We start from the raw sequence: 24,892 nt of genomic DNA on the forward strand, positions 1-24,892 counted from the left end.
TGTCTTAAGGGAAAGGAAAGTCACATTACAATTTCCTAGCTATTTAAACCAACCACCAAACAATGAACATTGCTAGGCTCTGTAACGTAAGTAATAGGGTACGTTGATACAAGGGTGGAGCTAGAGTATCCGGAGTGGGTTCAGCCGAATCCAGTAGTTTTGGTTTGAACCATGTATTTGTCTTAAACAATCTATTGAATATGTATAAATTATTAATTTAGAACCCAATAACTTAAAACGATTAGAATCCCGAACTCATAAACTTGAAATCTTGTCTATGCCGCCTTTGCCTTGACAACTCAAATATTGGATAGGCATTTTCTTTTTCCTGTTTCTCCTTTTGTTTTTCTTCTTTTACCGACTTAAACTTGCATAAATCAGTCCATTCACGTATTCGTACGAAAATAATCACGTATTCTTTCTACACAGCTAACTAAAAAAAAAAAAGGCCAGGCCACATAGTTGGAAATGAAGAATAATACATCCCCACAAAGTTTGACTTCTTGTTTTTCCGGTACTTGTCATTTATCACAACCAAGAAAATAAGTTGGGTCACTCTAACTTAGATTTAGGACCACAACGAAGAAAACATATGAATTGGCATAAAGGGTGTCCATTATTTCAATCATCACATCTACTTACCTTCTATAAAAGTACTTAAGTATAGTTGAATCTGAGTTCTGTGAAATTGTTGAAAGATTTTTAGCCATGTTTTTCAAGATCTTGGCCTTGATTATGGCTGCTCTTTTCGGTCTTGTAACCTCTGAAGATCTTGGATTTACTTACAATAGCTTCAATAGAGCAAACTTGAGTCTTGATGGCATAGCACAGTTGACATCAAAAGGCTTATTACAGCTAACAAATACTTCTCGGCTGCAAAAGGGCCATGCTTTTTATCCTACACCAATAAATTTCAAGAACTTACCAAATGGTTCAAATTTCTCTTTTTCTACCACTTTTGTCTTTGCTATAGTACCTTCAGTTTTGCCTGGTCATGGCATGGCTTTTGTAATTGCACCTGTAGGAGGGTTAGTAGATGCATTTCCAAGCCCATTTCTAGGCCTATTCAATGATAACACTACTGGCAAAGTCACCAACCATATTTTCGCGGTGGAGATTGATACCCTTCAAAACAGAGAATTCAATGATATTGATGGTAACCATGTTGGAATTGACATCAACGGATTAAAATCCGTTGATTCAAAGACAGCAGGTTATTATGCTAGCAATAGTGTCAAACTCAATAACATGACTCTAGCTAGTGGCCAGCCAATGCAAGCTTGGGTGGACTATAATGGTGTGGCTAAGCAAATTAATGTCACATTGGCTCCAATGAATATGGCAAAACCAAATGTTCCTCTTTTGTCTATATCCTATGATCTTTCACCAATTTTAAATAAAACCATGCTTATTGGCTTCTCTGGATCCACTGGCTCAGTTGTTTCAACACAATATGTTCTTGGATGGAGCTTCAGAATGAATGGAATAACTCAAGGGCTTGATCTTTCTAGGCTTCCTAAGCTTCCTCGAGTTGGACCGAAGAAACAATCCAAACTCTTGTTGATTGCTTTGCCTTTGATATCAGCAGTTGTAGTAGTAATAGCCTTCTCTGTGTTAATTTATTATGTAGGAAGGAAAAGAAAGTTTGCTGAATTGCTTGAAGATTGGGAGCTTGAATATGGCCCTCATAGGTTCAAGTACAAAGATCTTTATATTGCAACCAAAGGATTTGCAAACAAAGAGTTGTTAGGTTATGGGGGTTTTGGCAGAGTTTATAGAGGGATATTACCTAATTCTGCACTTGAGATAGCAGTCAAGAAGGTATCTCATGAATCAAAACAAGGGTTGAGGGAATTTGTAGCAGAAATTGTTAGTATTGGTCGACTACGCCATAGAAATTTAGTACCACTTTTAGGCTATTGCAGGAGAAAAGGAGAGTTGCTTTTGGTTTATGAATGTATGCCTAATGGAAGTCTTGATAAGTTTCTATATGACAAACCAAGATGTGCTCTCAACTGGAACCAAAGATTTCGTGTCATTAAAGGCGTAGCATCAGCGCTAGTCTATCTGCACGAAGAATGGGAACAAGTTGTAATTCACAGAGATGTAAAGGCTAGTAATGTGTTGTTAGACAGTGAGTTAAATGCAAAGTTGGGAGATTTTGGCTTAGCAAGATTGTATGATCATGGGAGCGATCCGCACACTACACATGTAGTTGGAACAGTAGGTTATCTTGCCCCTGAACAAACTAGAACTGGAAAGGCTACAACATGCAGTGATGTATATGCTTTTGGTGCATTTTTGCTTGAAGTGGCTTGTGGGAGAAGGCCAATAGATCCACGAGTATCGGACGAGGACATTGTTTTGGTTGATTATGTATTTTCTTGTTGGACTAGAAGTGATATTCTTGAAGCCATTGATCAAAATTTGGGAGGTGATTATGTTAAAGACGAGGTTGAGTTGGTGTTAAAACTTGGACTAGTTTGTTCTCAGACAGAACCAGCAGCTAGGCCAAGTATGAGGCAAGTGTTGCTATATTTAGAAGATGATCTGCCTTTGCCAGAATTATCACTGATGCAAACTTCAAATACAAGCTTAACTTTAGCAGGGTTTGATCATTTTGCAATGTCATATCCATCCTCTGCTGACAAGTCACTTTCTTACCCTTGTTCTGATACAAACTCCATTCTCTCCGGCGGTCGATGACTTGGGGTATCCTGATGCACTAAGCTGTGGGCAACATTGGATCATATGTAACAAATATTTAATATTTTTCTCTTTTCCTAGTAAAGAAAAACTAGTTATATTAGCTATATTCAACTTAAAGTTGTGGACTTGGTTTACTCAGTCATCTTTATGAAAATTAATTAGATTTTCCTTATTCGCTACATAGAAAATTACATCAAAAGAAGTTCTGAATTTCTTTCTAAATCTTCAACTGCCCGTTTGAAAAATCCTCCAGGGCTGGAAAAATGTTTCCAAATTGATTGGAGAATGGGGAAATTAATACTTTCCACAATTTCTTCCAAAAGTAAGTTCAGTTACGTAGAAGACTTCAAAAGCAGATAATTTTATTTCCATTGATCAATCACTATGTCGGATCTAAGAAAATAACCGTGGATGTGATTGTAATTTAGTGTACTTTGACAAAAATCACTACATAGTTCTAAATTAAGAAAAAATTCATCATTCAATAGGCAATGGCATCAATTTAAAGTATGACATTTGCTAGGAAAGACTAAGTTACATTTAATGAGTCAACATCGACATAACCCTATTAGCTTCAAAGTTAATTCCTATTTTTCTTAAAGTCAAAAAAAATCTGTAATTAGCATTTTGTTTTTACCAAAAAAGTCATTTTCATCTAGTTGACGGAAATAAGCATTAAAGTAAATTAAGGTATTGCCTTTGGAACAAAGTGTTTTAATTTAGTATTTTCTTATATGTATTCTAGGTAAATTTTTAATGAATTTAAAGTCCTAACTCCTTAGTTAATTCAAATAAGAGCTAAAAATAATAAATCTGATTTAATTCAAACACCTAAATATTAGCTAGGAGAATAATCAAATGACTATTGTGTCTAGTGTGAACTATATTTTAAAAGGGTAAAAAAGGTGAACGATATTTCGCTAAGGTCTTTCGTGCTTTTAGTATAGTACTAGTCTCCGGATATGCGCGTCGAGCGTGTACCCTTATCAATGAAAATATTTTTTTTAACAATTTCATATATAGAAATCCCTCCGTTTCAAATTAGATGAGCTACTTTCCTTTTTAGTCTGTTCCAAAATAAATGACATATTTTTAAATTTGGAAATAGTTTAACTTTAAACTCTTTATTTTACTCATTTACCCTTAATGAGAAACTTTTATAATCACCCAAATGCCAGCCCCACAAAGCTTTTACCCCTTAAGCATTTAAGACCACAAGTTTCAAAAGTCTTCTTCTTTTTTCTTAAACTCCGTATCGAGTCAAACTATCTCATCTAAATTGAAACGGAGGGAGTAATATTTTTAAAAATATTTTTGATTTATAAACTGAATAACCAAAGGAAAAATTGTAATTCTTTTATAAAGCGACAATGTAGATTCTATTTTTTTGGTTTCCCACCCGATGTTCGGTACCCGCATTGGAGCCCGACTAAATTCGGATTCGCGCCAGGAACTCCCACATTGGGGGGTCAAGCACTCCCTAACAAAGGCAACTCCAAACTCAAGGCTCGAACCCGAGACCTCTGGTATTTACCACTCCACCACAACCCTCATTGATAATGTAGATTCTATTTAACTTTTCAATAGAAGAAGAAGCCCTTTCTTGCATGTCTTTGAATGGCTTAATCGTCGAGATTCCGTTACTTCTAGTATATTTGGATCAGTCTCGTGTTGGCATGATTATACATGCGCGAGTAATCAAGTTTTTGTGCTCGATTTCAGTTTCTTCAACCATCGTAAAGGTAGAACAACGACTCGAAAATCAAAAGTTTAAAGTTTAAAACAAATGAAATCTCAACAAAATAATTGCTCATCGAAGTAATTACCTCACTTTGTACTATATAAAACTTGGCACTAAGATTTTCATCCTCCTCCAAATAACAGTAGAACGAAGAAAGAAAGTTCAACTTTCTGGAAGCATTTGACAAAAAAATAGATGCATTTTAATATTCGTTTGCATATCATGTTTCATTTTTTACACTTTTTTAGAAACTTTCTTTAGGGAACTTTTCATTACCTTTTTAAATTTATTTTTGTTTACTTATTTTTGGTTTTTGGTATCCATTTGTAACTATGTTTGCTCTAAGTTTTTCTATCTATCTTCATTCTCATCTTTATCTATTCATATTATTTCATGGATAAGATGATTGAAATAATAGTATTATTGAAAAATTCAGTTCATCATGCGAAAAAAGAAATGAAGTTAGAAGTATTAACATTTTAACTTAAGAAACAAACCTGGAAAGAGGTATGGGCACCTAAGTCATATGCAGATAATTAAGAATTGAAGTATCAATAGTATTCATCTCTCAGATTATTTTGATTTGTAAGAAAGCAAAATATTATAAGCACAATACTGAAGAATTTATTTGCAAGAATTCAACTTTAACCATCGAGTTATAATCCAAAGAATGATCATAATGCATACTATAAAAACATTAAATGATAAGTTTAAGAAAAACAAACCAAAAAAGAAGATACAAGAAATAATGCTTATTCGTGTTCCAATAATGACATTAAGTAATATAAAGTGTTTTTCCAAGTTACCTAACAAATAAAGTTTAAATATAAACAAATCAGGCCAAAAATAAATTCACATATACTATATACCGTACAAATTGTATGGGGCGTCCTATTTGGTCACATATTTTTAACTTGTACCCGCTTTATTTTTTCTTTTGCATGCGTACCCTTTTTTTTTTGGTTAAAAGCGTTTTAAAAAGACGATTTTGTCCTTTTTTAGTAAAAGACTACTTTCTCTCCAAGTATATGGTATATTGTCTCTTGTCTCTATCTCCTTCTTCGCGGTTTTGATTTGTTCTTCTCTGAAATCAAACGTTTTTTGGCATTGTAGTCTTCTTGATTTTGCAACGGTTTCTTCCTTAACAACATTAAGTATAATCACATGTACGATTTTAATGGTTTCTTTCGTACATTGCATTAACTTTATATGGGATTTTAATTTAGGACTAGTTTTATGATTTAAATTATGGGTTTTTTCTTGATAGTAATCTTAGTTGAATCGTTTTCCTTTTTTATTTGTGGTAAAATAGTTTCCTAGGATTTACTTTAATCAGTGCATTAGTTTTGTAGGTTTTACTTTTACGATTAGTGTTTTTAGGTTTTTTGAAACTGTGTTTGTGTTTTTGATGAAAATTCTATATATTCTTCAGTGATTTTTGGAGACATTGAAATTTTTAAAAATTTTGAGACTTAAATAGATGATGCTATTAAAGTGTGAAGTTTATAATACTTTAAGGATAACTTAATTCTAGGAGTTGAAGTTTTGTTTTGTGTTTTGTATAAGTAAAGTATATTTTTATCTGCAGTTTTTATTTTGTTTTTGATGAACTTCAACATTATTGGAGTTGAATTTGTGTTCTGTATTTGTAAAAACTACAACATATTTTGGCTGAAGTTTTTGTTCTGTAATTGCTGAACTTCAGTATTCTTAGAGCTGAAGTTTTATTTCGTATTTGCTGAACTTCAGCATTCTTAGAGCTGAAGTTTTGTTCTGTATTTGCTGAACTTCAGCATTCTTGGAGCTGAAGTTTTGTTCTATATTTCTGTGAAATTAGATGGCTTTAAAATATATTCCTGGAGCTGAAGTTTTGTTCTGTATTTGTTAAAGTTCAGCATTCTTAGATCTGAAGTTTTGTTCTGTATTTGTTGAATTTCAGCATTCTTAGAGCTGAAATTTTGTTCTGTATTTCTGTAAAGTTAGATGACTTTAAAATATAACTTAAGCCAAATTGTATTAAAGTTTTAACTGATTTTTTTTTAATGTTCTGAAGTTATTTTGCCTACCTTTAATTGTCCTATTTTGTATAGTTTTGGAGCAATTTTCACCCTTTTTCATTTTCTTATTTTTAAATTTTGAATCTTTTTTAACCCTTATTTAAAATGCCATATGTCATAGTACCCCCTCCTCCCCCAATATTTTTTTACCAAATACCCTCTCCTCTCTTACTGTTATAAGGATTTTAATTCTACAAAATTCATATATCTATAGTATATAAACTCCTTTTCTCTTAATTCTCCCCCCCTCCCCCCTCCCCCCTCCCCAAAGATCGAGTTATAATCCAAAGAATGATCATAATGCATACTATAAAAATATTAAATGATAAGTTTAAGAAAAACAAACCAAAAAAGAAGATACAAGAAATAATGCTTATTCGTGTTCCAATAATGACATTAAGTAATATAAAGTGTTTTTCCAAGTTACCTAACAAATAAAGTTTAAATATAAACAAATCAGGCCAAAAATAAATTCACATATACTATATACCGTACAAATTGTATGGGGCGTCCTATTTGGTCACATATTTTTAACTTGTACCCGCTTTATTTTTTCTTTTGCATGCGTACCCTTTTTTTTTTTGGTTAAAAGCGTTTTAAAAAGACGATTTTGTCCTTTTTTAGTAAAAGACTACTTTCTCTCCAAGTATATGGTATATTGTCTCTTGTCTCTATCTCCTTCTTCGCGGTTTTGATTTGTTCTTCTCTGAAATCAAACGTTTTTTGGCATTGTAGTCTTCTTGATTTTGCAACGGTTTCTTCCTTAACAACATTAAGTATAATCACATGTACGATTTTAATGGTTTCTTTTGTACATTGCATTAACTTTATATGGGGTTTTAATTTAGGACTAGTTTTATGATTTAAATTATGGGTTTTTTCTTGATAGTAATCTTAGTTGAATCGTTTTCCTTTTTTATTTGTGGTAAAATAGTTTCCTAGGATTTACTTTAATCAGTGCATTAGTTTTGTAGGTTTTACTTTTACGATTAGTGTTTTTAGGTTTTTTGAAACTGTGTTTGTATTTTTGATGAAAATTCTATATATTCTTCAGTGATTTTTGGAGACAATGAAATTTTTAAAAATTTTGAGACTTAAATAGATGATGCTATTAAAGTGTGAAGTTTATAATACTTTAAGGATAACTTAATTCTAGGAGCTGAAGTTTTGTTTTGTGTTTTGTATAAGTAAAGTATGTTTTTATCTGCAGTTTTTGTTTTGTTTTTGATGAACTTCAACATTATTGGAGTTGAATTTGTGTTCTGTATTTGTAAAAACTACAACATATTTTGGCTGAAGTTTTTGTTCTGTAATTGCTGAACTTCAGTATTCTTAGAGCTGAAGTTTTATTTCGTATTTGCTGAACTTCAGCATTCTTAGAGCTGAAGTTTTGTTCTGTATTTGCTGAACTTCAGCATTCTTGGAGCTGAAGTTTTGTTCTATATTTCTGTGAAATTAGATGGCTTTAAAATATATTCCTGGAGCTGAAGTTTTGTTCTGTATTTGTTAAAGTTCAGCATTCTTAGATCTAAAGTTTTGTTCTGTATTTGTTGAATTTCAGCATTCTTAGAGCTGAAATTTTGTTCTGTATTTCTGTAAAGTTAGATGACTTTAAAATATAACTTAAGCCAAATTGTATTAAAGTTTTAACTGATTTTTTTTTAATGTTCTGAAGTTATTTTGCCTACCTTTAATTGTCCTATTTTGTATAGTTTTGGAGCAATTTTCACCCTTTTTCATTTTCTTATTTTTAAATTTTGAATCTTTTTTAACCCTTATTTAAAATGCCATATGTCATAGTACCCCCTCCTTCCCCAATATTTTTTTACCAAATACCCTCTCCTCTCTTACTGTTATAAGGATTTTAATTCTACAAAATTCATATATCTATAGTATATAAACTCCTTTTCTCTTAATTCCCCCCCCCCCTCCCCCCAAAGATCGAGTTATAATCCAAAGAATGATCATAATGCATACTATAAAAACATTAAATGATAAGTTTAAGAAAAACAAACCAAAAAAGAAGATACAAGAAATAATGCTTATTCGTGTTCCAATAATGACATTAAGTAATATAAAGTGTTTTTCCAAGTTACCTAACAAATAAAGTTTAAATATAAACAAATCAGGCCAAAAAAAAATTCACATATACTATATACCGTACAAATTGTATGGGGCGTCCTATTTGGTCACATATTTTTAACTTGTACCCGCTTTATTTTTTCTTTTGCATGCGTACCCTTTTTTTTTTTTGGTTAAAAGCGTTTTAAAAAGACGATTTTGTCCTTTTTTAGTAAAAGACTACTTTCTCTCCAAGTATATGGTATATTGTCTCTTGTCTCTATCTCCTTCTTCGCGGTTTTGATTTGTTCTTCTCTGAAATCAAACGTTTTTTGGCATTGTAGTCTTCTTGATTTTGCAACGGTTTCTTCCTTAACAACATTAAGTATAATCACATGTACGATTTTAATGGTTTCTTTTGTACATTGTATTAACTTTATATGGGGTTTTAATTTAGGACTAGTTTTATGATTTAAATTATGGGTTTTTTCTTGATAGTAATCTTAGTTGAATCGTTTTCCTTTTTTATTTGTGGTAAAATAGTTTCCTAGGATTTACTTTAATCAGTGCATTAGTTTTGTAGGTTTTACTTTTACGATTAGTGTTTTTAGGTTTTTTGAAACTGTGTTTGTGTTTTTGATGAAAATTCTATATATTCTTCAGTGATTTTTGGAGACATTGAAATTTTTAAAAATTTTGAGACTTAAATAGATGATGCTATTAAAGTGTGAAGTTTATAATACTTTAAGGATAACTTAATTCTAGGAGCTGAAGTTTTGTTTTGTGTTTTGTATAAGTAAAGTATGTTTTTATCTGCAGTTTTTGTTTTGTTTTTGATGAACTTCAACATTATTGGAGTTGAATTTGTGTTCTGTATTTGTAAAAACTACAACATATTTTGGCTGAAGTTTTTGTTCTGTAATTGCTGAACTTCAGTATTCTTAGAGCTGAAGTTTTATTTCGTATTTGCTGAACTTCAGCATTCTTAGAGCTGAAGTTTTGTTCTGTATTTGCTGAACTTCAGCATTCTTGGAGCTGAAGTTTTGTTCTATATTTCTGTGAAATTAGATGGCTTTAAAATATATTCCTGGAGCTGAAGTTTTGTTCTGTATTTGTTAAAGTTCAGCATTCTTAGATCTGAAGTTTTGTTCTGTATTTGTTGAATTTCAGCATTCTTAGAGCTGAAATTTTGTTCTGTATTTCTGTAAAGTTAGATGACTTTAAAATATAACTTAAGCCAAATTGTATTAAAGTTTTAACTGATTTTTTTTTAATGTTCTGAAGTTATTTTGCCTACCTTTAATTGTCCTATTTTGTATAGTTTTGGAGCAATTTTCACCCTTTTTCATTTTCTTATTTTTAAATTTTGAATCTTTTTTAACCCTTATTTAAAATGCCATATGTCATAGTACCCCCTCCTCCCCCAATATTTTTTTACCAAATACCCTCTCCTCTCTTACTGTTATAAGGATTTTAATTCTACAAAATTCATATATCTATAGTATATAAACTCCTTTTTCTTAATCTCCCCCCCCCCCCCCAACCATCACCCTCTCTCTTTCATCCAATACCAATAGCCCTTTTGATCCTTCTCTGTTTTCTTTTAGATATCACGAGTTAGAATTTTCATAGCTTCATTTTTGTTTTAAATTCTTTGTACTTCATCTAGAAATAAATGAAAGTACGGGGGGGGGGGGGGGGGATTGCCAATTTTTCTTTTTATATCTAAGGACTTGACTAGTTTCCCAAATAGTCGACTGAAAGTAATGGCAGGATAAGATTAAAGACGGAAGTAAAATGCAGAAATTAAAAATACCCAAAAATTTTATACTGGTTCAGATTCAATGTGAATCCTACTCCATTTTCCTTGGGTTGCAAGGGTGTTCTCTCTTCAAAGCTCCTTGAATAACTTCGTACAAATGTGTTGATGTTATCTCCGAACACCAACTCACTTTTGGTTACACTTGTAAGCACGCAATTTTTGACCAACCATGTCTTCGAATTATTTTAGTATTTTTGATAGTTATTTTAGTATTTTTGATATTTATTTAAATTGACTTCGATTTTTATAGAGTTATAGTTTAGTTTCACCCCAATTACAATCTGAAAAGAAAATAGTTTCAATTTTATCTTATTATATACTTCTATTTAAGTTGAGGTCATTTGTCCTTTTGTAGTGATATTATTCTAATTTTACCACCATTTTAATCAACTTTTCTCTACTTTTATTCTCATATAATCTTCGAAAAATACTAAAGAGAGTTTTCTGTCATAATACTGTTTTATTTGAGTTAATTAGGATTGGTTAGTCTAATAATATATTTTATACTCTTTTGGAAGTGAAACTTAATAGCTTGGGCCAGTCTTTTCCTTGTTTCATTTGAGAAGTCCAAAAGAGAATATGCCCTCCTAGCCTAGTCCAACAACCCACTCCTCCACCTGACCCGCCAGCCCATTTTTACGACTCGTCCGCCCACCCACACTAATTTTCAATCCCAGCCATCTATTCGTTCACAAAAGAGATTTGAGGATTTTTGGATTTGGGGAGAAGGTTCGAGATTTTTTTTTTTTGGGGGGGGGGGGGGGGGGGAGAGTTATATAAGGTTTGGATTTTCATAAGTTAAAAGAGGAAACGTTTTGGAGAGAAAATTTCATAGATTTTCGGAGAAGAAAAAACAAGAAAAAAAGGTTCTAGGTTTTCTTTCCTTTTTTGCAATTTTCAGGTTTTTCGTTTCAGTTTAAATTCCAAGAAAACACAAAAAATACTCGAATTTTCTTCTTTCTATTTGAGTTCAATTCTCTTGTTTCAAAAATGGATTGCGTTTGAGGCGTTTGGAGTTGACGAACGTGAAGTGTCGTTTGGGGTTCAAGCTTTTGATTTCTGGTTCAGTTTTGGTCGTTGTACTCATCTAATTCTAATTCATTGACGGATGCTCTTGATTGTACATCTGAAGCCGAATTTATTGAAAAGATTTTCATCTCAGGTTCATCCCTTGCTTTTTTTATTATCTTATTTTGGGTGTTGATTTGAATGTGATAAGAGCCATAGTTAATTAGCTTTGGGGGTTTGTTTAAGAGTTAGGTTAAATAAAATAATCAGAAAGTGATTTAAGAGGGTGTGTGGTGCAGTTTACAAATGCTGTTGAAAATTTTGGTCCATGTCTGTTTGGTTCTATGTTAAAAGATTGGAGTAACTGACTTTATCTTTGAAGATTAGGCTTAATACTAATGCTTCCGTTATTTTTCATTTTGAAGAAATCTTGTTTGTGTTCTACTGCCATGGAATGCGTGATTAGTTAATAATTTTGGACATTATAGGCTAGCTTGTTATTAACCGGATCTAATGAACTAGGTGTAGAAATGCATTTTACGTTTATTGTTAAGTTCAGTCAAGAGGAGTTGCTATGATTGTAAGCAACCTCCACTTCCAACCAAAAGGTTGTGAGTTCGAGTCACCCAAAAAGAAGGAGGATTTTTTGGAGGGAAGGATGCCGGGGGTCTATTGGAAACAACCTCTCTACTTTCATGGTAGGGGTAAGGTCTGCGTATACACTACCCTTTTCAGACCCCACTAGTGGGATTATACTGGTTGTTGTTGTTGTTGTTGTTGTTGTTAAGTTCAGTCAAGTTGGTTTCCCCTCTAACATGACAATAGCTATCGCTACTTATGCAAAGTCAGGGCATGTGATTGTAAAGGTCTGCCATGTCCTCGTGCTTTAAATCCATTTGCTACAATCTGACGCGAATTTGCTTAGCTTTACGCTCGGTCAGTTATGGTGTGAGTATTTTGTTCGGCGTCTCTATCATTGCCTTAAAATAGATGTTAGATGTTGAGCTACTGCATTTAATCTTGTATGGGTCATGGGAAGGCTGGAATTAGTTGGGCCACAATTAACGAGCCACGGCCAAATCATTTACAACAATATGGCTGGTGCATTTTTTGCAATTGAAATCATTTTAAACACATGCCTTTCATTGAGGCCCAAACTATCGAGCCCCCCAAGGACTTCAACACTTCGATTAAGCTATGAACACTTCCAATAATTTAGATATATCATTGATCTTTCTAATTCCATTTAGGTAAGTTTATACTTTATCCATAGATGAACTCCATAAGTTCAACAATCTCAAACAATTCACAAATCGCTAGTATGCTTTAGGCACGTATTAATAAATAGATTATCGTGATTATGTACATGTTAGCGTGACACGATTACGAAATACTTTTAGGCGCGCATTTAATCTACTATTGTAATTGTGTACACGTTCGCGTGACGTGATTATGATTTTCACAAATAAATTAAAGTACGCATTCGCGCGACTTTGGCCAAACAATCTTAATAATAATAATAAAGTGTTAGTAATTGTGTACACATACGCGTGACACGATTTTGGCACACCAAACAAAAAGAGTACACGTACACGTGACTAGTTTCAAGATAATTTCATAAAACGCCTTAATTAAAAGCGGTAAAAAGGGTCAAAGCACATAGGTTCTAAAATGAGTAATTAAACAATCTAATTAGGCCAGGTATGGTTAAAGCGACCGTGCTAAAATCACGGAACTCGATAATGTCTAACACCTCCTCCCGCGTTAACAGAATTTCTTACCCGGTCTTCTGGTTTCGCAGACTTTAGAACAGAGTCAAATTTCCTCGATTTGGGATTTAAAATAAATCGGTGACTTGGGACACCATAAATCATCCCAAGTGGCGACTCTGAAATTAAATAAATAATCCTATTTCGATTAATGTCACTTTAATTGAAAAAACTCCTTATTCCTTCGGGAAAAGGAGGTGTCACTACACTCGTAACAATTGTGATGCAATGCCTCACCAAAGTTTTTCCCTCTTTCTTCTCTTTACGGATTACACAGTAAACTACATTTAGATTATAATGCTTGTTTAGAGTAGAACAAAAGAGCATGAAGATGGTTTGATCAAAGTATGAGGCTTCCTCAATAATCTGCAATATATACTCGAACTCTAGTTTGACTGATTTCGGTAGATCGTTGAGAGATTTGCGATCCACGGGAATTGATCCTTTGAGCTGAATCAGTTTTGATTCATTCCAAGAATAAGTGTGGAGCTTCCTTAGTTTGAATCTGGATTGCCGGTCTTTCCTTTTTTAGAGTGAATCTCCTCGTGCGAATGGTCCTTAGGTTGTTCCTTGATCTAAGAGATTGATAACTTTCCTTTTTGCAATGCGTATCTTCAGTAATCTGAGCAGACACAAAATCAGCAACCTAGATCTCCTCAAATCCATTTGGTTAGTCAGTATTTTTGTGTTTAATTGGCACAGGTTGAAATGAGTTCCAGTGTTTAATAGTAAATAGGCTAACTTTAAGTGTGAAAATAAAAAGTGGTGCCAAGTTCCGGTGCATGTCTATGTATTTGGTGTCACGACCAAAAATTCACATCTCGTGATAGCGCCTATCTCAATACTAGGCAAGCTGATAACCTCAATAAAATACTATAATCTTTTAAGTTTGAAAACATAATATTTGAATTCAATAGAAAAAACCCCATACATACGGATATACAACACACTCCCAAAACCTGGTGTCACTGAGTACATGAGCATATAAATGATAACATAGTCTGACTAATACAAACACTGTCTGAAAATGTAAAACAATACAAATAACTAAAAGGAAAGAGAGTCAAGGTCTGCTGACATCAAGCAGCTACCTCGATAGTCTCCAACTAATAATCTTCCAAACACTAGCATCCGCTGTGTCCGGAAGTACCTTGATCTGCACAGGAGGTGTAGAGTGTAGCATGAGTACAACCAACTCAATAAGTAACAAGACTAACCTTTGGGATGAAAGTAGTGACGAGCTCAACAGGTATAGTCTAGTACAGAAACGTAGGCATGTTTTTCAATTCAACAGTTAAACTCAGTACAAATAAAAATAGATAAATTTTGAATGATATGAGGAATGTGGCATCTCTATATCTACATGCCAATATACATGCTGTATGTGATACACCTCCACGGAAAACCTCGTGCACTCACAAATCTTAAAATACTCAATCACACAGTACTGTATATGGTCAATCAAGCCCAGGGAAGATCCATCCCGTATATATACACATCAACTGACTATCAGTCAATCAGTACTATATAAGGCCAATCCAGCCCAGGGGAAGATCCATCCCCAGATATAAATAATTCGGACAAGATCCATGTCCAGGGAAGATCCATCCCTCAATATAAATCAACCGCGCTCACTGTGGGGGGTGCACACTCCGGAGGGGCTCCTTCAGCCCAAGCTATAATAATTAGATCCACATATAAATAAATAAAATATGTTGCGGCGTGCAGCCCGATCATATAAATATCACTCAAAATCTCCAGTATCTCGGGCATGGCATAAAAAATCAACCCGACATGATGATATGATGTATCAATGAACGACAACAGAGACTGAGATATGATATGCAAATGATAGATGTGACTGAGTACAAAATTATAAATTTAATCAAATAATTCAACAGCAACACGACCCTGTGGGTACCAAAATATCGGCATGTATTCTAAACATGATCTTTAACATGAGTCTCAACTCAATTTCCTCTAACACGTGGAGGATATGCGAATAATGACATGATTCTCTAATTATACAACTCCACAGAGTTTATTTAAGTCTGAATTTATATGGTGCACGCCCACACGCCCGTCACCTAGCATGTGTGTTACCTCCAAACAAATCACATAACACGTATAATCAAGGTTCATACCCTCAGAACTAAGTTTAGAAGTATTACTTACCTCAAACCGTGTAATTCTTAATTCCAATATACCATTGCCTCGCGAATCGGCCTCTGAACGCCTTGAATCTAGTCACAATTAATTCGATTCAGTCAATACCAATTATAGAAATTAATTCCATATGAAAATACTAATTTTCCAACAAAATTCGAAATTCCACTCAAAAATATGCCAGTGGGGCCCACATCTAGGAACCCGACAAAAGTTACACATTATGAACGTCCATTCAACCACAAGTCCAACCATACTAAATTTATCAAATTCCGATCACAACTCGACCTTCAAATCCTCAAATCTTATTTTCAAATCCCTAGGCCAAAATTCTCGAATTTCACCTCAAAAATACGTAATATAGTCGAAATAATCAATGATAATTCAATATTATTGACTAATAATGATCACAAGTAAATAAACTCAAGATTTTCCGTGAATTCTCGCTCAAAATCGTCTCAACCCATGTTTGAAAGGTCCAAAATGACAAAAATGTCGGACCCTTCTGATTTTGTAGCTTGCCCAGCGTTTTCGCTTATGTGGAGTACTTAACCGCATCCGCGGTCTCGCAGTTGCGAGGTCCTCTCTGCTTCTGTGGATAAGAAGTCCGCTTCTGCAGCCTCGCATTTGCGGTTGCCCAAGCCGCTTCTGCGAAGAGGCCCCTCCCCTCTCACTTCTGCTTCTGCGATCAACTCGTCGCAGGTGCGAGTCCGCTTTTGTGCTCCTGCGTGCGCACCTGTGACCCCTTCCCCTTCCAAGCCAATTCCGCTTTTACAAAACCAAGCTCGCTTCTGCGAGCAAAATTTCGTAGGTGTAATTGCACCAGAAGGCCAAAATTTCCAGATTTCTTCTAAGTCCAAATTTTTGGTCCGTTAACTATTCGAAATTCACCCGAGGCCCCCGGGACCTCACTCAAATACACCAACAAGTCCTAAAACATCATACGAACTTAGTCGAACCTCTAAATCACATCAAACAACGCTAAAAATACGAATCATACCCCAATTCAAGCTTAATGAAACTAAGAAATTCTAACTTCTACATTCGATGCCGAAACCAATCAAATCAAGTCCGGTTGATCTCAAATTTTGCACACAAGTCATAAATGACATAACGGACCTATGAAAATTTTCAGAACTGGATTCCGACCCCGATATCAAAAAGTCAACTCCCCGGTCAAACTTCCAAACTTAAATTTCCTATTTTCGCCATTTCAAGCCTAATTTAACTACGTGTTTTCAAATAATTTTTCGGATACACTCCTAAGTCCAAAATCACCATACGGAGCTATTGGAATCATCAAAACTCTATTCCGGAATCGTTTACACATAAGTCGACATTCGGCCAACTATTTACTCTTAAGTTTTAAGTTTTGGAACTAAGTGTTGCAATTCATTCTGAAACCTCCCCGGCAAGTCACATATTTATAATTGAATACAGAATAAACAGTAAATAGGGAAACAGAGCTATAATACTCAAAACGACCGGCCAGATCGTTACATTTGGCCTTTTTTTATCAATGTGCTTATGAACAGTATCCACATCCGAGGGACATCATACTACTAAACTTGCAAAACTATGCACCGTATAATGTTGGAACTATTTTGCATTGCAGTTGGTAATTGGTATCGGAACATAATAGAATAGAAGTTCAATTTGTTGCGCTATCTAGTTAACTAGATGACTAACTATATGTAACCGTCCCTAAAAAATACATAGAATGTGTGAAAATATACTGTTAGAGTAAAAGTTATTTTATGTTGGAAGAGAATTAATATTAGAACTCTCTTTCACCCCTTTTTACCCTTTGTAGCTAAACTTTCTTACTAAAGCGACGAGGAACTTACTTAATATTAAAATTATGGGATAATTGGACTAAGCTTGGTTCTTTATCTCAACTTATGATAATTGGACTCAAGAAGAAGAATTTCGTCTTGGTACAATTAGATGATAAGGTGGCTAAACTAATACAGGACGAATATTGTAAAATATAAAATTGGTCGGTCAGCGTATAACACACACAAACATATATATTATATTAAAAGCACAAAAATCTTTCGCGAAATGTTGTCGCCTTTTTTACTCTTTGAAAATAAATTTATATTGGACAAAATTGTCATTTAATTATTTTCCTAATATTTAGGACTTTGAAATTATTAAAATTTTACTTACTAAAGTTTTCCTTATTTGAACTATTATTTAAGAAGTCCTAATATTTAAAATTTTAAAATCGATCAAAATTTATAATAATTTTTCGTACATCAATCCTTCCGTTATAACTTTTTAAGTTTTCGGTAGTTTCATTCATCCTTTGAGATTTAAAAGATATCAAATCATTTTGTTCTCAATTAGATAACTAAATTAGATATATTATAATATATTTTTTGGTAAGATTATAACTTCGAACGAACAGAAACTTTCGTACCGGTAAATTTGTATTTCTTAACTCAACAATTTTCTTGAGTTTCTATTTCTTTACTCAATAATTCTTTAGGATATGTATTGGTTAAAAGTTTAATATCGTGGGTACAAACTTTGTAGCAACTGATGCAAGATTTAACCACAAGAATATTTTATTCTTTAAAAATATATTACACATTAGATAAACATTTATTTAATTAACTTTTTAATATTTAGCACTTCGAAGTTGACTAGAATTTTAGATATTAAGTCTTTTATGTATCCTAATATTTAATTAAGAATTTAAAATTGAATAAGCTTTACTCATATAAGTTTTTTTACTTGAACGGTAAAGTAACTATAACCCTTAATCTAATTCTTACGCAAAGAAGAAAACTGAAAGTTCAAATTCAATCCACTATTATCAAGATCTAATTATCTGAATTGATATCATTATGAAAAGTGCCTTGTGAATAAAATTGACCTCAACGTGCTAATACCTCCGAATATTGGTTGGTAAAATTGTTGATTGAAATAAAATACAAAGGCGATATTGTTAAAGCAAGGATTTAGTCTTCGTTATGGTGCTATTACAAGATATCGTCCAGTAACTATCAGTTTAGTTTAGGAGTTTCAAGTTTAATAAGGATACATCCAAATTATGTAAGAGTATTGAAGAATAGGAATCTACGGCTATTGTAATAGTACAATTTATTAGAGGTATTTGACCTTCATTACTTTTTACAATGTTGAATTTAAGAAAATATCTTTTTTAAATCTTTTATGTATTAAAGATAGGGAGAATTACATAAAAATACAGTCCACCAATATACATTGCAGCAGAATAACCCAGTTACAACTTTACAAATCTGTAGCCCATCAACAATTGGCCAAAGTTCGAAAAATGAGCATTTTTCTTATTTTTTTATTCTGCAGATTTTTAAGCACAAAAATTGGGTAATTTTTTATTCTTCTCCCCAAGTTTGTATATGTTCCTATTCTAGCTACAAAAAAACGTAAATTCATATATAATGCAACTCGAAAACCTTAAAAAAATTCTTTTCTAAGTTTCAAATAGCAGAAATAAAAAATAAAAATTAAAAAAATTGTTGCACGTTCATGATTTGACAGATAAATCAATAGAGAAAGTCGATTTATACATAGATTGTTCGAGAAAAAATAAAATTGAACATATAAAAATTTTAATTTTAGATTTAACTACACATGTGCATTACATGTATAATGATGTATAACTTTGTATAAACTTGTATATACAATCTGTAACAATGCATACTAGAAAAATAAGACAAAGAAGAAAAAGTGAAGAAAGTGTCAAACTTCCATGGATGTCTATTATACACGTATAATGTATATATACACTTATACATTAAAAATATAGAATTTATACAACATTGTACGCATGTATACACACTTACACAGATTTATACAATATCGTATAAGTGTATATAAACACTACTTATACAATATTTACACTAGAAAACACCTTCTATCCATCACTACATTGTAGTTTCCAGTGATTGCTCGTGTTGAATTTTTCCAGCGAGGTTTTTGTAATAACCCGGCCGGTTGTTTTGAGTGTATTAGCCTCGATCCCCTATTTACTATTTTTTCTGTATTTGTTTCTGCTTATGTGACTTGCCGGGAGATCTTGTTTCTGGTTTCGGAGTGTTTCGGGACACTTAACCCCTAAAACGGAAGCTTAAGTCTCAGAATTTTTTACCGTGATCAGAAGTGTGTGAAGACGACTCCGGAATGGAGTTCCGTCGGTTCCGTTAGCTCCGTTGGATGATTTTGGACTTAGAGCATGTCCGGACTGTGAATTTGAGGTCTGTAGCTAATTTAGGCTTGAAATGGCAAAGTTAAATTTTTGAAAAGTTTGACCGGGGGATTGACTTTTTGATATCGGGGTCGGATTCCGATTCCGAAAGTTAGAGTAGGTCCGTAATGTTGAATATGTCTTGTGTGCAAAATTTGAGGTCAATCGGGCGTGGTTTAGAGGGTTTCGGCGTCGTTTGTGGAATTTGAAAGATTAGAAGTTCTTTAGGCTTGAATCCGGGTGTAATTGGTATTTTGATGTTGTTTTGAGTGATTCGAAGGTTCGGCTAAGTTCATATAGGGTTATCTGACTTGTTGGTATATTTGGTTGAGGTCCCGAGGGCCTCGGGGGTGTTTCGGATGCCCATCGGAAGAAAATTTAGACTTAGGCATTATTGGTTTCTTCTGGTGTTTCGCACCTGCAGTGGGAGACTGCAGGTGCGGCCCCGCAGAAGCGAAGAGGAGGACGCAGATGCGGGCAAGGCTGGGTTGGACTGGAAGCGCAGGTGCGAGGTTAGGAGCGCATATGCAAAACCGCATATGCGGAGGGGGAGGCGCAGATGCGAAAAAAGGCCTGAGTAGGAAAGATCGCAGAAGCGAGCAGGGCTCGCATATGCGAATATATGACCGCAGATGCAGAATCTAGGAGCTTAAGTAGGATCAGCAACTACGATGGAATTTCCGTAGGTGCGACGTCGCAGATGCGACAAAAGGTCTGCAGGTGCGGTTTTGCTGGGCAGAACCTATAAATAGAAGATTTCGAGAATTTTCACCATTTTCACATTTTGGAACTCATATTTTGGAGGATTTTGACGAGGATTTTGAAGAGTTTGCTGAGGTAAATTCTTTGTGCCTATTTATCTTTAATAATGGTATTTACCCACTGATTGTACACCTAGTTGGTGAGTTTTTGAGGTGAGATTTGGGAGATTAAGGCTTGGGAATTTGAGAGTAAATTTTGGGGTTTTGGAGGGGTAAATGATGTCGGAATTTGATAAATTTGGTATGGTTGGACTCGTGAGTGAATGTGCTTTCGAGTTTTGTGACTTTTGTCTGGTTTCGAGATGTGGGATCGGGGGCCGGGTTGAGCCTATTTCGGATTTTTAACTTATAATTTCGTATTTTACTTGTGAAATTGATTTCTTTAGCCTACATTAATTATATCGTACTGCTTGTGGCTATATTCGGGCCATTTGGAGATTGATTCGAGGGGAAAAGGTATTGCGGAGTAGGATTTTGCGCGGTTTGAGGTAAGTAACAGTTTTAAATCTGGTCCTGAGGGTATGAAACCCCGAATTTTGGTATGATGTGACTATTTTGGAGGTGACGCACATGCTAGGTAACGGGCGTGTGGGAGTGCACCGTGGGAGATTGTGACTTGGTCCGTCCCGTGAGACTGCAAAGTCGAATAGATTATTGCTAATTACCTGTTCTCTCCGTATTATAAAGATTTGACTGTAAATCATATTAGAAATCATGCTTAGGCTATGTGATAGTACGGTTGGGACCCGCAGAGGTCACGAACCTATGAATTATTTGCTAATTGCTGTCTTGTACTCAGTCATAGTTTTACTTGTACATCATATCTGAGTCTCTTCTTGATTCCTGTTGATACACTGTGTTATTTTGTTTGGGCTGATCTTTATGATTTCTGAGGGCCGTGAGATTAGAGAGGTACAAGACTGAATAAGGCCGAGGGCCTGGTTGTGAGGTATAGATACCGTAGCACGTGAGTTGTCCGTATGAATCATGATATTTATACTTAGCACATGAGTTATCCGTGCAGATTCTGATATGATACTGTAGCACGTGAGCTATCCGTACAGATCTTGATATGATACGATAGCACGTGAATTTTCCGTGCAACACGTGAGTTATCCGTGCAGCACGTGAGTTGTCCGTGCGAATTATAGCGCTCGGGTTGTAGGAGCTCCTCCGGAGTCTGCACACCCTCAGTGAGCGCAGGTACCTATTGAGTGTGAGTACTGAGGGCTGAGAGCCGAGTGATTGAGCTGTTGTGACGAGTTGAGTGTCTGTTGCCCTGAGAGTTTGAACTTGTTTTTCATTTGTTGATACACTTAGTTGCTATCTGTCATTGTTGTGGAATTTTTGAAAGATTCTATATCTGGATTACTTGCACTGTAACTGTATAAACTGATTTGACTTGAACTGTCGGATTTGAAAGCATGTCTATTCTTTGCTGAAATTACCGAAAATGGACTGTATTTGTATAGCTCGTCACTATCTTCTCAGTTCCTTATTTATTTCTGTTACTTGCTGAGTTGGTTGTACTCATGCTACACCCTGCACTTCATATGCAGATCCAGGTATGTTTGATCACGGAGATAGTTGAGTTCGTGCGCGATCGAGTACCGGAGACTACGAGGTAGCTGCCGGCGTCCGCAGACCTTGTCTCTCTTTCTATGTTTTTCTTTCTTTCTGTATTGATACTTAGACACAGTTTGTATTAGACTAGGTATCTAGATGCTCATGTCTCAGTGATACCCCGATGTAGGGCTATTTCTTTTTCCGCACTTATGCTTTGGATTTTATCCCATTTTTATGAAAGACCCTGGTTATTTTAAATATATTAATTTATTTCTGTTAAATGTTGAAAGTGTTTTGGAGATATCGGCTTGCCTAGTATCACGATAGGCGCCATCACGACGGGTTAGGTTTTAGGTCGTGACAGTTTTAGTATTCAAATCTAGGCTTCACCAATAGCAAAGGATGAAACGAAAACTGAGAAAAACAAATATGAGACGAGGTCGTCGGAGATGCTCTTTTAGGCAAGATCTGATAGTTTTCGGTCAGATCTGATAGTTTTTGGACTGATAGGCCAAATTTTATTGACCTTTTTTTGTCAATTAACTCAAAATTTGAAACCTGATTGACATAGAATGCGAGGATTAAAGAGCCCTTATGCACATCTATATAGAGCACAAAAACTGCTAGAATGTTGTAGTATTTATTTTTGTTTTTTCACTCGAGTGCTCAAAAACAATTAACACGATTGTGTACAAAATAATTCTGTAATATTTAGGGAGAAAGAAGAGAGAGGCGAGTGGAGAAAGATTGAGTATGCAGGGAAAGAAGAAAGATGTAAAAACAAATAGAAGTGTGTCTTTAATAATGGGCTAAAGTCTGAAAAGGTTTTTTTTCCAAATTATATACAACTTTGGCCCAACCGGGTAAAGACTTTAAACCTAGACTATTTTTTGTTGGGCTGTTGGGCCAAGTGATAAGAACCGTAATTATTCCTTAAAGATAGATCTGTTATGTGTAAAAGTAAATCTCCCATGTGTAAAAAAGAGATGGGGTCATAAAACTAAAAATAAATTTGTGATGGGCCGCAAAACTATTTGACCCACAAAACAAATCGGATGTCGTTGATTGTTGAATTATATGCAGGGCCGGTGGGAGATAATAAGTACTAGCTCATGACGCTTTCGACACGAATATAGATATATGTAAAAATTACTAAAATTTTAATAAATATTAAATTTGAACTCATAATCATAAAAATACAATAAATTCAATAATAATAATCTTAAGGTTGCACCCATCAAATTAAAATCCTGAATAATTTAACAATCTTAATGTTGCATCCATCAAATTAAAATCTAGTGTATTTAGTTTTGTCACGACCCGGAATCCCAACATCGGGGTCGCGATGGCGCCTAACATCCACTTGCTAACCAAGCATACGTGAGATAGTCAAATAGCCAGATTTTAACAGTTTAAATAAGGTGATGACAAATAACGAGAGATAGGAACTCAATCTAAGATAACACCAGCATAAGTCATGTAATAATATCTACTCCCAAAGATCCGGAGTCACGAGTACACAAGCAACTAAAAGTTCTACAAACAGAGTCTGAAATAAATACAATTGTTTTGAATGAAATGAACAGTAAAAGAGGGAAGAGGAAGGGGACTCCAAGGTTTGCGGACGCCAACATATCTACCTCAAGTCTCTATATGCAATAATCCGAGCTCACGCACCGCTGAGACTAATACCAAAATCTGCATAAGAAGTGCAGAAGTATGGTATGAGTACAACCAACCCAATGTACTCCGTAATTGTCGAGACTAACCTCGACGAGGTAGTGACGAGACTATGACATGACACTCATATAATTAAACATGTACAAACATAGATATATGTACAAAACAGCAACAAAACAGAGATTTAACAATGTACAATTGGAAGGGGACATGCGAAAGGGGGAAAAGATACGATAACTACGATAGGTATGACATCACAAGATAGCCAAATAAATCATCAACCATTGAAGACAGATAAACATACGGTATAAATATAGTACGGCATCACCCTTCGTATTTTTAATCTCATCCTTACCATGAAATGATGACATAAGTAAAATGAAATAGCACGGCATCACCCTTCGTGCTTTTACTCTCGATTTGCCAATGTAATAATGAATAATTGGGAAGAATGGCATGGCATCACCCTTCATGCTTTTACTCTCGATCTCACCATGTAACAATGAATAGATGATATAGATGGCACGTCATCACCCTCTGTGCTTTAATTCTCTTCCTCACTATGTATTAATTAATAAATGAGATAATGCAATGGTACGGGATCACCCTTCGTGCTTTAACACTCTCCCTTACTTAGTAGTAAAGATACTATAAATTCGGGAGATAAATAGCACGGAGAATGTGATTTACGTCAAATATGATTCCAAGTTACGAAACCTCAACTTCCAAAATACTTAACTAGTACTAATTAAGCAATAATTACGAAAGGAATGATCAAATAAGTAATAATCTAACCTAAGCATGGATATCATAATTGAAAATGCAACAAATCACAAGGAAACAAGTTCCACCAGCATGCTTTATCCCAACAACAATGCATAAATGCTCGTCACATCACATATACATTGTACCAACATGTTAATCACATGGCAAATAGGCAAACAAGTCCTAATCCCTCAAGTCAAGGTTAACCACGATACTTACCTCGCTCCGCAATCAAATCAAAGTTCAACCGGGGCCTTTCCTCTAAAATCCACCTCCAAACCAATCGAATCTAACCAAATATCATTCAAACAATTCAAAATAAGCTTTAGAAGCTACCCATGAGTGGGAAAGATTCAATCTTTAATGATTTCGGAAAAAGTCAACAAAAGTCAACCCCGAACCCGCTTGGTCAAAACCCGAGATTCGGATCAAAACTCATTTACCCATTTACCCCCGTGCCCGAGTATGTAATTAGTTTCGAAATCCGACCTCAATTTGAGGTCTAAATCCCAAATTTACAAAAATCTCTAACTCTACCCAAATCTTAATT

The 24,892-nt window shown here is 34.5% G+C and overlaps 1 protein-coding gene across 1 annotated transcript; it reads left to right on the forward strand.

The window, feature by feature from the left end:
* Positions 1–563: 563 nt before the first annotated feature.
* Positions 564–2,881, forward strand: LOC104090001 (L-type lectin-domain containing receptor kinase IV.1-like). Its single transcript, XM_009595029.4, has one exon. The coding sequence runs from the start codon at positions 709–711 to the stop codon at positions 2,704–2,706; it is 1,998 nt and encodes a 665-aa protein (XP_009593324.1). The 5' UTR covers positions 564–708; the 3' UTR covers positions 2,707–2,881.
* The last annotated feature ends 22,011 nt before the right edge of the window (positions 2,882–24,892 follow it).

Source organism: Nicotiana tomentosiformis, chromosome 7 (genome assembly GCF_000390325.3).
Source record: "Nicotiana tomentosiformis chromosome 7, ASM39032v3, whole genome shotgun sequence".
Classification (NCBI taxonomy): Eukaryota; Viridiplantae; Streptophyta; class Magnoliopsida; order Solanales; family Solanaceae; genus Nicotiana; species Nicotiana tomentosiformis.

Bases quoted from the DNA above. Each gene is read 5' to 3' on its own strand.
- LOC104090001 (XM_009595029.4), top strand. From the start codon at position 709: ATGTTTTTCAAGATCTTGGCCTTGATTATGGCTGCTCTTTTCGGTCTT.